Genomic DNA, 14,289 nt, shown 5'->3' with positions numbered 1-14,289 from the left:
CAGTATTTTGTTCATATAATCAATGCCTTTAGAATGTTAGTAAAAGAGAAGAAGTTTTCTACTATTTTTATGGAGCATGCTTCAATTCCATCTCAGCTCACATGAATCAAATCACCAAGGTCTAACTTTATTTAAAATATACTGGGAGTTTTAAACAAGTTTGGCGGATGGTCAGCTGCTAATTACCAGTTTTTAAAGGGTTGTCTGAATTCTGATGAATTATAGTGATTGGCTTTGTATCTTTCTTAGCACTCCTTAGCTTGTTGAATCAGAGAAGTATGATTTTTAACATACACTCAAATCCACTTAAGATTCCAGAAAAGCATAAATCAAAATTTTATTTCTGCCCTCCTCAAAGCTCCCAAGGTGCTTCTCAATAGACTTCTATCCTTATACAGGGAAAATAAGGGTTTTCTAAATCTGAGGATAACCAAACTAGGTAAATCATACTAATTTTGTTTTTAAGAAAAGTCACTGACAAGCCCCCACCTCCAGCAGACAACATCAAGTTCTGCATAAAGGCATCTGTTGTACTGAACTAATGAAATCAACAATTGCCATGAAATATTTAGAAAAGGAGATACATGGTCACGCTATTTGGCCTTTGTGGAAACATGGCTGTGAGCATTCCCATGAGCATAACTGTACCGGCTAAAATAGACATAGTAGATCTGTGCATTGAAATTCAGCTCCGTCTCAATAGCATAAAAAAGTGGGGGGCTGCATTAAGGAGGAAAAGGCTGTATGGGTGAGCACTGTGCAACTTTCTTCCAATTAACCACTTCCATCCCCCGTAGTCCATCTTTGTAAGCTCTTGTCTCCTCAACTGGCTAACTTCTAGAATCAGAATCTAATGCTGTTAGGTGAAGGTAATCTGCAGAAAAAGAGGAGAATTCTGCACTTTTCCTCATGCTTGATTTGCTCCTTAAATTGGACCCCACCCTCACCTTACTTTCTAACACACGTCTGCTGACATTGTGCCTAATAGTATGCATATCGTGCCTTGGAATGCTCAAGGCATTCCACATATTATCTCAATAATCCTTCTAACTCCTCCAAGATATATGTCTCCATTATTTTTATGTAAATAGTGTGTGAAGAGGAGGTTGAAAGATAGTGACTTGTCTAAGATCATCTCATGAAACCATGACTAAAGGAAGACTGGAAACTTTTTCCTACTACACTAAAAGTAAGCTTAACATCAATGGCAGTGGCTGAATACCACATCTGTGAAAATCCAATGGGATTACAGTAACAGTTTCCAGATGTCTCTTTCTACCCAGTCCACTTTTAATTTTTTCCTCTTTAAACTGTAAAGCCATTTTTGGAACATTAGATACCAAAATGTTTAATCAAGCTGAACCACTCACCTTTGCATCTCCTCTGGGACACCTTCCTCAACCCCTGTATCACTCTCAAGATCTCTCAGACATTCTTCTGAATCAGCCATTTTCTTCTCTTGATCAGAAAGCGGTCCAGTCAATTGAATTTGCAACTTGTAATTGCAAACTGTTTTGTAAGAACAGTCGTATGCTATTGCTCGTTCCCCACTCTTCCTGAATTGACTCTAAAACAAGCAGCACCGGAAACCATGTGGGGTTGAGGATGTGGGTTTGTTCTTTAGTTAGAAAGAAGTGTGCACGCACACATGCACACACATACACTTGCACAAATCTTAAAAGTAAAACTAATCCCCCAAAATCAGGAGGTAGTAGTGCCGGCCATAAAAGATGCAGTGAATAAAAGCAGCTCACAGAGAACTCTTTGTCCCAGTTCGAGCTGCTGCTCACTAATATTGCATCAATAGCCTCAGTACTCACATACATGGTTATCTCATTTTTTGGTTTCTAGCCTTATCTATGTTTTGTCTAAGTCAGGAGCCTTAAGGCAAATAGCAGGGCTTGAGGCCTGGGCAGTTTCAACACAGCTTAAACAAGTATCTACAAGCAAGATATCTGAAGGATTGGAAAGAGGTATAAAGTTCATAGCCACATAAAAAGACTTATAGAGTTTTTTAAGTTACTTTACAGAGTGACTGTATATCCCAGTATAAGCTTTTGTGAATCAGAGGTGACTTCATGAGATGCATCATGTGTTCATCCACTGCAGATATCTGCTACTCATAGATAAGACCGACAGACAAATAGATAAATTGACATCTGCTCTGACAGTATAGCAGTCTGAATAGTCCTGACTAGCCTAATCTTGTCGGAGTCTCAAATCTTGGATGGGAGACCACCTAGGAAGACAGGGCTTACTATGCAGAAGAAGGCAATGGCAAACCACCTCTGCTCACCTCTTATTTTGGAAACTTCTGGGGGAACAGGGGTTGCCATACATTTTGCTGCTCAGACTTACTACAGCTACTCATCTGGCATTGTAGTGTACTGATGAGTCTCAAACTAGTTTTCAACAAAACAAAACAAAAGGTTGGAAATCAGAAGAAAAGTTCATACCCAAATGGGAAATTCTGGAACAACTTGTCAGGAACAGTTCTGAGTACAGAGAGTATTTCTGGTTACATGCCAAAGCAGGAAAGATACCTTACGATGTTCTTTTCTCTAGATTTTTTTTTAAAAAAATATGCTGTACCCTTTCCTATGTGGCATAAGGAATTGCCAGCAGTAGAGACAAGAACAGACTAGATTGCCATATATTTTCCTTGGAGAAGACTGGTGGGCAGTTTTTGCTCATGCTATGGTATATTAGGGACTGGAAAGGAATTTTCCATTCAGCCATATTGGCTAATGACTTATACACTAATGTGAATTATTATCTGCATGTCCTACGCACTTTACAGAATTTCACTCAGCACTTAGATTGAAGGGATCAGAGGGACCTTATGAAGTGTCTTAAAATGATTTGTACATGGATTGGTTTCTACTGTGAAAGAGGAAATAAGAACACTGATAGAGCAACACTGGTTTTACACTCACTTCCTCTTGTTCTTTTCCTCTTTGTTAATATCTTGCTCATGTTTCTGAACCCAGCTTATGCCATGAAGCAATGCCTCTGAAGTGTTTAACCAACTGGGCTTACTTTTGATGGTGCCTGCAGAACACAAAGATCTCAAATGGAATGGGAACTTTGAAGGAGAGTGGTTCAAGGAGGTAGGCATTAAATCAAAGCAACTTTGATTAAGTTCAAAGTATATCTTTTAGCTTTGATTAGTCTAAAATTAGAGATTTGGAGGGAAAATAGGCAAGCTCACCTCTCCTCTTTCATTGGACAGTTCAGAGGATCCAACCCACATTATTATTCAAATCCTGGTTTGCCCTGACAAACTGTGGTTTCTTCAGTTTTGCTCTTTCCATTGCCTCCCTCACCTGCAGAACCCCAACTGACGTCCTGATCTACATCCTAGCATAGGTGGGATCAGGGAACAAACCAGGTTACTGCTTTATGCTTTATCTATTGTATTGCTGTCTGGGAAAAATAAAATTAGTCTTTCTTGCAGATAACTGTGCACCAACTACTGTTTCCAATGTATTTTGTTTGATTTAAGATTTTGATTTGTTCATTTGCAGCTGTTTCTGTTTCCAAAGCTGTCATATGCCAAAGTAGTCATTGGGGTCACGTGGGAGGCAGAAAATCACCCCACCCCACACCCCTCCCCCTTCCCCCCTTGCCCCGGAGCAGGAGTGGAAACCACAAAGGCCCCCTTCACACCCACCCCCAGGGAGGCCTCTGCAGGAGTTAGGGCTCACAAGGTTTCCTGGGAAGTGTGGTTCACCCCGCGCCTCATCCCCACTGGGGCAGCCAGCTGAAAGAGAACTACACTTCCCAGGATACCTTGTGACACCCCCCCCCCCGGCCTCTGCAGGAGTTGGGGCTCACACGGTCTTCTGGGAAGTGAAGTTCCCACCAGGCTGCTTTTTCAGCCGGCTGCTCTTTGCAGCCGACTGAACTAAGGTAAGTGGGGGGGTGGGCATGAGGGGGCCTGGGGGCCTGGGCTGGGGGCAATTTTTCCCTGGGCATCATTTCCTCCCCCCACGCCACTGCCTACAATACTGCCTGCCAGACAGAGAAGTCTGCATTGGCCACTGGAAGAACTGCAAGCCTGACTGGGTGAGCTGTGCCCTGCAGCTCCTGAACCCCACCCTATTGGGAACACCTACAGGGGGTGGGGCATGGCAGCTACTTCAACAGCAGCAATAGCAGCCCAAGGCAGCAGCCTTGGGCAGCGGTTGAAGGGTGATGGCATAAGGGTGCTGCCCATTGTATGCCCTTTTAGGGACTGTTTGGGGGCAGACCCCTTGTTTTATGAGGTAGGACTCATGTGCATGTGGCTGGGCTGGGTAGACTTAGTGGGGTTAAATTGTTATTGTTTAATCTTTTAAATTTTTAGCTTGTGGGATTTGGGGGTTAGCTGACATTTGGGTAAGAGGGGGGCTGCCTCCATGGCTCCCCTATTGCTATCTATCTTTCTGCTTGGGAGCTCCTGGGGCATGGTGAGAGGACACCGTGGTCAGAAGACACCAACTTGGAGTGAGAGTCCACTCACGGGGTCTTTCCATCGCTCCCACTCCCAAGGGCATAGTAGGGGACTTAGAAGATTAATAGGGGGCAAGGTCACCTGGGGGGGATGTGCCTAGGTGAGGGGAAGGGCAAAGAGGCTGGGGCCATCCCAGTGCTTATGGGCAGGGGGTGTTATGGCACTTGGGGTCAGAGGCAGAGGTGGGATTCAGCAGGTTCACACCACTTCAACAGTACCGGTTGTTAAAATGGTGCTCGTAAATAACCGGTTGTTAAATCATTTGAATCCCACTACTGGTCAGAGGAGAATGGTTTTCAGAAGGTGCACTGGGTGTCTTCAGGCCATTGCTCGTTTTGCTGTGCTCCCCATCCAAAGGGAGGTGGGGAGGCCCACTTCTTGGATTTTCTCTCGATTGAGCATGTTGTCTGGTTGCAGACATGTAACTTTCAGATCTGCATAGATGGTATCTTGCCATCATTGCTTTGGCCGTTCGAGTGGCTGGTGACCAGTAACCTCAATTTGATAGGCAATTCTGGTGACAGTGTCCGGGGCTGCTGATCGGACATGGCCAAACCAGCGAGGGGCCTCTCTCTCATTTTTGCCTCAATGGGTGCGATGACAAATTGTTGTCGGACGATGTTGTTGGTGATGTGGTCAAGAAGGGATGACACCCAACTCTACATCTCAATTCCAACTGAGTCAGGTGAGGCCCTTCAAATGCTGGATACTTGCCTGGAAGTGGTGTTGAACTGGATGAGGACCAACAAACTGAGGCTGAATCCAGATAAGATGGAAGTGCTGTGGGTAGCAGGTCCCCAAGGCCAGGAGATCAGAGGGCACCCAGTGCTGGATGGAGTGATGTTGCCCCTGAAGAACCAGGTGCGAGATCTGGGGGTGCTCTTGAATTTTGCCCTGTTCTGGAATTACAGGTGGCAGCAGTGGCCAGGAATGCATATCAGAAGCTGGTTTGCCAACTTATCTGGACAGAAGGGACCTGGCCACAGTATTGCATGCCCTGGTAACCTCCCATCTTGATTACTGCAATGAGCTTTACATAGGGCTTCCCTTGAAGATGGTCTGAAAGCTGGAGCTGGTACAAAATGCAGCTGCTGATGGGTCAATCTAGCCCAGGGGTAGGGAACCTGCGGCTCTCCAGATGTTCAGGAACTACAATTCCCATCAGCCTCTGTCAGCATGGCCAATTGGCCATGCTGGTAGGGGCTGGTGAGAATTGTAGTTCCTGAACATCTGGAGAGCCGCAGGTTCCCTACCCCTGATCTAGCCGGTTGCATATAACGCCGGTCATGAAAGAACTGCACTGGCCCCCCATTCGCTATCAGGCCCAATTCAAGGTATTGTCGATCATATTTAAAGCCCTAAATGGCTTGGGTCCCACATACCTAAAGGAGCATCTACACCCATATCAGTTGGCCTGTGCACTGAGGTCAAGGCCCTCCTGGTGATCCCTTCTGCTGCTGAGGTGTGTCAGGAGGGCTTTTTCTGTGACAGGCCCCAAGCTGTGGAACAGCCTCCCTGCAGAAATTCGCCAGGCATTGACACTTTATGGATTTCAGTGCCTGGTTAAAATCTTCCTTTTTACCCAGGCTTTCAGTGTGTGATCCCCAGGGTCCCATGCATCAATGCCAGCTAAAGTGTGTGTGTGGGGGGGGGGGGGATTTTTAATGATGTTTTTGACTGGTTTTAAAAGATGTTTTAATTGTGTTTTTTAATGTGAATGTTTATGGTTTCAGGATTGTATGTTTTAACGGGGCTTTTAACCCCATTATGCAAGCTGCCCTGGGACTTCGGTGTAAGGCGAGGTATAAATGGAATTAAAATAATAATAAATAAATAAAATTTGTAATGTATGTGGTTAGGCCCTACAGTTTCCTGTTTTAAATTCTGAACTGCGGTTGCTGACAAAGCTAATTCTTGAGGCACTCTAAAAACATAGTTAACAATGCAAAAGACAGAAAAGGCAGCATTAGCTCAGGCTGTGTTTTACACTTATTGAGCTGTAGAAAACCCCAAGGGCCTCAATCCTCTCTAGGATGTCTTGCCAGGCAATAATTCTGCAGAGATTCCAACAGCTAGTAGATTCTGCAAATGCAGCAGGGGCAACATTGGGCTGTACATATTTTTTGTAACAGCAGATTATTGCTGCTGTTGTATCCTACATTTTGTCACTCTTTTTAGTGTTTGTATCCTGCTTGTAGATAAGGGTAAAACAGTTGGATATTATTGTCCTGGTGAGGTACATTTTTATCCTGCCCTTTTCCCAAGAAGCTCTGGGTGGCTCCTCCATTTTACCCTAATAGTAACTTGATGAGATAGGTTAGGAGCAGAATTAGTGGAAGACACCCACCAAGACTTTCAACTGAGTGGAGATTTCAGCCTGGGTCTCCTGCAATTTAACGACTCTGCCAGCTGCAGCATCTCAAGCATCTGTTACACAATTTCAGTTTTATAAACAACTAACTAGACATCTTCTCTTCCCACAAGACATTTGTCCCATAGCCAGTGGTGGGATCCAAAAATTTTGATCACAGGTTCCGATGGTGGTGGGATTCAAACAGTGGCGCCGCTGCACACACGCACCTCCAGTCCCTATTGGGCAGGGAGGTTGCTTTAGTAACCCCTTCTCGGCACTCAGAAAAAAATTAGTAACCACTTCTGGAGAAGTGGTGAGAACTGGTTGGATCCCACCTCTGCCCATAGCCTCACACAGTATGCTGAGAGGGGAATAGAAAAGAGAAAGTTAATAACATCTGATTGTGTAGCCAAGACATATACAAACTTCTAAAGCAGGTTCCAGAGATGGAAGAATGTGATTAATCAGGGAGAATATTGCACTTGCACTTGTACTACTAACTTTTGTGTCTATAGGCATGATGTCCTTATACTTTGAGAATCTTATATTTAGAATTACACACACACCCCTTTTAGTTGGACTCATCCAATAAACTATAGATGTGACTTTTTTCAAAGTTGGTTTGGCTTCCCCAGACTCAGTCCCAGAAAATAACAGAACACCTTTGGGGCCATTGTAAGTTGGGACAATGGAAGCCCACTGATGCCAGTCTATCATTGCCAGAATTTGCTACTGACTCCAGTTCAAACAATAGCAGCCACACATTGAATACATGTACATCTTGCATTCACATGTATACATCTTTTTATATTCACTTTATATTGTAAAGTGCACATTCACTTTACAAATGAAATTGGAGACTAGTACCTGGATAATGTGGGGTAAGGTTTGAATCATACATTCAGTTTGCACATGTGTAACTTGTGAACAGGACTAGTGATTTCAGGGCAGGGAGGAGGAAATAAAATGCAAAGGAAAAGAGCTGCCTGATGAGAAAAGGGGCAGTTGAGGAATTGCTGCATTGCATGATGACAAACCCAGTAGAATTTAAAAATCACATTTTTAATTAAGATGATATAAACCAAATATTAAATGTAAAGGAAAATATAATTGCAACTTTTCAGGCATGTGTTGGCATAGTTTCTAAAGACACCGCTGACTTTTCCATATGTGATGGACATGTGAACGCACCCAGATTTACTGGAAAATTAGTGGGAATGATATTATGTAAGGCTGGTTTGAATTGAATTGCTCACACCCAAATGTCTCCAAAACAGTTTTGGCTTGTGGTACGCCCTCTCTGCATTGTTTGATGTGGTGCAGCACATAATAAGCTCCTGCATGTTGATGGATCCACTGCTTATTTCTGTATAACACAGAAAACATATTTCCATACTCAAGCTATCGTATTTCTATATAATTGTTGAAAATATGATAGACTGGTAAATCCAAATTATTTGCAAGTTTTCTAGTTCCGTTCTCATTTCCTGGGGGAAAAAACATTTATATCACTATGCTAACAAATATACTCTTCGTGACTTGGTCCTCACCAAAGTTTGAGCAGCTTACCAAGGGTATTTTAGTACTAGTGGGCTTAGGATAGGTGACCTTGGGTTTGTTTGTTTTTTTGTCTGATGTTTTCTAGATCTTTGAACATGTGAAGCTTTTGCCTCAATAGCTATGCATCTGGATATTTTCCCCTAGATGACAGCTTTGATGCTGTCAGAGATGGGTTGTAAAGAAGTCATCTGTGGAAATGTTTGTTTGATAGGGTGGTAAATGATCCATCTCTGAGAGGGGAAAAAGCTCTTCTGAGACTGATACTTGCCGCTTCTACAGACCTGCATTTGCAGCAGCTCCTGTTTCTCATTGTGCAGTTTCGCATCAAAAGGTTGATGCAATGTAGTAAATCTCACCTTCTGTATCTCCTGTTACGTTATGCTATGTAAAGTATAGCAAAATGAGGGGGGTAGAGATGACTGATATTCTGAAAATACTGTATGTGAAGATTCTACTTTGCCCCAAGTTAATTAATCAAGAAACTTCAAGGGCTCACAAAAGCCAGAACCCACCCCATTAATTCCAATTTATTTTGCCTGCTAGTAGGTTTCTCTTCCTTCTCCACGCTGCTTGCTGCATACCCCTTTCTGGGTTAATTTGATTCCACTTCTATTTCTTTATCTGGATAAAAGGTTCTACTAAGCACAATGTTACTTTGAAGTAGGGGTGGTCAGAATGAAGCACATAAGTTGGATCCAGACTGCAAACCTTCTTTATATGCTCCTGAACAGGCTGGCTTCTGAAAGGGACGATCAGCAATGGACCACTGCTTGATTCTAAACCATCTGATTGACAAATATGTTAAACTCCAAAAAGGCTCACTATATGCAACCTTTATCGACCTCAAGGCAGCCTTCGATAATGTGCCACGTGATCGCCTATGGGCCAAACTAGCAAACACCAATATTGACAAACGTTTATTGCACATAATAATCCAACTGCATGAGAACACCTCTTTGCGAGTAAGGGTGACACAAGAGGGACATCTAACTCCATCTATATCAGTACAGAAGGGGGTAAGGCAAGGGTGCCTTCTAGCACCACATCTATTCAACTTTTATGTCAACTCCTTCATAATAGATTTGCAGGATAAGGACGTTCATGCTCCTACACTTTCTCAGGGGAAAAAACTACCCATTCTAATGTATGTGGACGATATTGTCACCCTCTCACTAACCAAAGTAGGGATTAAGAGAGCCCTAAATGCAATAACCCAAAAATGTGCTGAGGAACATCTAATAATGAATTATTCTAAAACCAAAATAGTACATTTTAATGCCAGGTTCAAGAAGGAAAGATGGACAATCGAAGGGCATCCAATTGATCAGGTCAAATGCTTCAGATACTTGGGGGTAATTTTCCAGTATAATGGCAAACCTACAGCTCATATCCAATCCCTTGTCCAATCTGCTCAAAAGAGCGCCCAAGCGATACTGAGATACTACCGTACCCAGGGGGGAGAATACATTCCAGCTGCTGTTAAATTGTTTACAGCAAAATCCATTCCACAATTAACATATGGAGCCCAACTAGGTAACATATCCAACTTTACACCTCTGGAAAAAGTTACAACAACATTCCTTAGATCTCTATTCAATACACCAAAATGCAGCCTAACACTGTATTGAGACATGAAGCAGGAATAGCTAAAGTGGAAACTATAGTCTGGAAGAGAGCCATCAAATATTGGATTAAAGTCCACCTACACCCCCAGGGCCTATTACCAGCATTTCTGTCAACATCACCATATCCAATCTGGTCGGAGAAGATTATCCTGAAGCTTAAACAGATTGGGCTAGACCCTATGCTGATGCTTGAATGGGACTTGCCCTTAGCTCTTAAGATGGTATATCAACGATTGGATGACATTGACTACCAAAATGATAATGCCTCATTTCCTGCTCTATATAGACCATTGAAATCTGGTAGTGGTACAGTAATGGCCCCCTACATTCAACATATTACCATAGCCAAATACCGATGGGCCTTTTCTAGAGCACGGTTTGACGCATTTCCATCATCTATGCTTATAGGCAGATTTGGGAAAAACTCTTGGCATTTGAGGAAATGTGTTTGTAATTCTGGGGACGTTGATTCTATGATACATATCTTGTTACACTGCATGCTGCATAAGGCAGAAAGAGAGCTCTTTATTTTACCTCTGCTTGTGCAACACAGCTTGATAATTGCAAAGGATTCTGACCAAGAGATTAGGAAAATGCTGTTGGAAGACAAGGATGCAACCATCTCCCAGCAGGTAGCAAAGTTCTGTGCATTGGCGTCTAAAAAACGCAAGGGCCTACTTAATCAGGGATGAGCTGAAAGCCAAACATTCAGGTAAATGGTTAGCTGTAATAATTGTTGTAATTTGCTGTTGTGGATGTGTGTTGTTGTTTTGTTTTGTCTTTGCTGGCCTTTGGCCGTATTAAACTATCTATCTATCTGCTCCTGAAATTACTTTGATAGGCCAAACTAGCATAAATAATTCTTTTTAAATTTAAAGTATACAGAACAAAAGAGGTGCCCTGCTGGATCAGAACAGTCCTGCTACCTATTTCACAAAGTGGGCAACCACTTGCACCACATAATGCTAACAAATGGGCAATTGCAGCCATAGTTTTACTCTGATGCTACTTCTAGCATGGGTATTGAGAGGCTGCTCCCTCTGAAGTTGCCCATCCCAGTAAGCAACTTTCCACCCCCATGTTCCAGACTCCCACTGCTGCCCAATGGATCCCCCTTCATAAAACCTGCTGTTCCCAGGGCCTCCCTCAAACACAAAATTATGTCAGAATGCTGTCCTCAAGTCAGATGTCCCACCTGGAGACTGAAATCCTTATTCTGCTGCTTTAAGTGACTTCTATGCATTTAGGACTAGAGTTTGTGAGTTTTTTAAGGATCATGTACATGCTAATGTTTTATTTATTTATTTTTACTATAAGCAACTCTGTGACTAAACTTACTTGAAAGTGCAGGGTATAAATACTTAAAACAAAGGCATATGCCTTGAGACAATCTCCCGGAATAAAGTGATCTCGAAGAATGAAGAAGCTGGAGCACTTCCACAAAACCAGTTTGCAGAAAACTGAATAGTAGGATAAACGAAATAGACTATTTTGCAAACACAGCCATGGTAATATGAATTCTGTTAAACAGCTGATATAAGGAAAGATTCAGGAAGTAATAGTGAATCTCCAGTACACTAACAGCTGTACACTAACAGGATAGTTAATCTCAGTCAACCCAGTGTTTCTAAATGGTCTTCCAGGTGGCTAAGATTCTCGTATTTGTGTCTGCATAGCTATGGAGATAGCTCATTAAAAATAAAAATTTAAAAACAGGGAAACCATATACTGCCAGGATCAGCAGGACCAGCTGAGTACAACTATGTACTTTTTGGTCTGAGAAGGTACTCTAATGGGAGGCTGCAGAGCAAATGTCCTGGGGCTACCTCCAGCACATGGCAGCAGGGAGAATCCCTTCAGCAGCATGCAAAATGCCAGGTGTGAGATGAGGGTGAAACTGACCAGAGAGCAAAATGGTCAGGCAAGAAAAAATAAGATGCCTCCTGAACTCTGCATTCCACACAGCCAGGCAGGAGATGTCTTGCAGGTGGCTTGGGGGGAGGGGGGAGTTCACTTTGAAATGTTCTCCCAAAAAGATGCCTTGAGCTAAAATAAGGCTCCTGAGGATTTCTTTGAAAGAAAACTGGGCAGAGTGCCTTCCCAGGACACCCTTTTTAGGGTCCCCAAAATGTCTTATTTAGGCTGTGCAGAATGGACCATTGAGCTCTATGAAGCCAAAGCAATATATCTTCCTTTGGCTGGAAGACAGCATTCTGACATATTTTTGTGTTCGAGTGAGGCCCTGGGAACTTCAGGTTTTGTAGACATTTCAGAAAAGAAAATGTGTGTTTATTCTGCATTATCCACCCATGTAGCTGTTCCCTCATCCAAGAATAGCAACAACCACTTTTTGCAGTTATACCAGTATTTCCGCAAAATGATTCCTAATGCCCCAGAAATCTAATAATGAAGTCAACCAGATTTGAGGATACAAATCCAGTGACTGGAGCTGTGAATGGGCAAGAAAGAACTTTCTACAAACTTGAACATAGCCCCGGGTTTGCAGAGAAATGTGAAATCTAAAACAAAAACATTGGGTGGTTTTTAAAAGTATGTAGTTCTGATGGTTAACAGTTTTAAATTACATTGTATTATATTTATCATATTAGCCACGCTGAGTGCCCTGCAGTGAAGACAGTGGGCAGGATAGACATTTAAGTAGTAAATAAATAAAACTAAATAGAAGGACCACCTGTAGCTTTAAGCAACAGATTCCCTCAGTTGCTGTTGCTACAAGCACAGCATTCCAAGGCTTAGTTCTATCAGTAAGGGAAAAGTCAGGGGGACAGAGCCTTTTTCAGGCCTATTTTGGCCTTTAAGAGATGGCACCTTGGGACCAGGCCTGACTAGGGTGGAACTTTAGGTTGGAAAATTTCTGGAGGTTTTGTGGTAGAGTCTAAGGAGGCTGGGATTTGGGGAGGGGAGAAGCCTCAGGTGAACATAATACCATAGACTGCTCCTTTCAGAGGAGTTTTCTCCAGGGAAACAGATCTGGAGTTCAGTTGTAATTCCAGAAACTATCCAGATCTTACCTGGAGATTGACAGCCCTAGGCCTTGCAGCAATTTTTAGTTGACTTGATACCTCCTGACTTGCATGACTCAACTAGGCCTGGCTGCTTGCTACTGTTCAACAGCAGTTACCCTATGAAAGCCAGTGCAATGTAGCAGTTAGAGCTTCAGATTGGGTCTGGGAAACCAAGATTCAAATGTTGTGGAAACTCACTAAGTGATTTTGGGCCTGTCACACACTTTCAGCCTAACTTACCTCACAGGATTGGTGTGTGGATACAAAGGAGGAGAAAGAAATAATGTAAGCTGCTTAGGTCACCACTAAAGACCATGGAGAAAGACCATGGTTTTCCAAGGTAGAAGTTGGATTGGAGAAGGAGGCAGAAAGCTTAGGACAGAGAGGCAGATAAAGGTAGGTTGGTTGACTGTTGGGTAAGAAGAAAATAGGATTGTCAACTCCAAGTTTGGAAGTTCCTGGAAATTTGAGGAATGGAACCTGAGGAGGGTCAGGTTAGAAGAGAGGAGGTAATTCATAAATGTATCATGCCATAGACTTCATCCTCCAAAGCAGTCAATTCTTCCAAGGGAACTAGCTTTCCCAACCTCCAGTTGAAGACTGGAGATGATCCAGAATTACAGCTGCTGTCCAGGTGACAGGCATCAGTTCTCCTGGATAAAATTACTTCTTTAGAGCATAAACTCTATGACATTATACCCTGCTAAGATTCCTTCCCTTTCCAAACTTCACTCTCCCTAGGCTCTACCTCCACATCTCCTGGAATATCTCAACCTGGACCAGCCAACCCTAGGGAGAACTGATCTCTGTGTTGGGAAAATCCACTGTGATTCCAGGAGAGCTGCCTCCACCCATGCTGCTGTGGGAGGGGGGGGGAGCAAGTGGGTGGGTAAATAGAAGGGTGATGGGAGCAGAAACAGAAAATGATGGAGTGGGGACAAAAAGGGAGAAAGAATGGTGAGTCAGAAAGAGAGAGTACATAACAGACATGGAGGACAGAGAGAATAAGAAAAGGGTCGGCAAGAGGGAGAAAGAATGAGAGGCTCATTCCGCACACACAAAATAATGCACTTTCAAGCTGCTTTCACAACTGTTTTTGCCATTCCGCACAGCTTCAAAGAGCCCTGAAAGCAGCTTGAAAGTGCATTATTCTGCGTGTGCGGAATGAGCCAGAGACTGAGAGAAGTAGGGTGAGACGGGGGTTGGAATGACTGCTCCTGCAAGTTTCTT

General features: G+C 43.1%; 1 protein-coding gene across 1 annotated transcript in view; it reads right to left on the bottom strand.

Annotated features, from left to right (window-relative positions):
• Nucleotides 1–1,511, bottom strand: part of LSP1 (lymphocyte specific protein 1) — a 98,651-nt gene extending 97,140 nt beyond the window's left edge. The window contains exon 1 of the mRNA XM_048483403.1: nucleotides 1,371–1,511. Within this exon, the coding sequence (XP_048339360.1) occupies nucleotides 1,371–1,450 (80 nt within the window). The 5' untranslated portion in view covers nucleotides 1,451–1,511. The remainder of the gene's footprint in view (nucleotides 1–1,370) is intronic.
• Nucleotides 1,512–14,289: the final 12,778 nt, after the last annotated feature.

This window comes from Sphaerodactylus townsendi, linkage group LG02, assembly GCF_021028975.2.
Source record: "Sphaerodactylus townsendi isolate TG3544 linkage group LG02, MPM_Stown_v2.3, whole genome shotgun sequence".
Taxonomy (NCBI): Eukaryota; Metazoa; Chordata; class Lepidosauria; order Squamata; family Sphaerodactylidae; genus Sphaerodactylus; species Sphaerodactylus townsendi.
The sequence above is the reverse complement of the archived record's forward strand: the minus strand, read 5'-3'. Positions and strand labels throughout refer to the sequence as shown.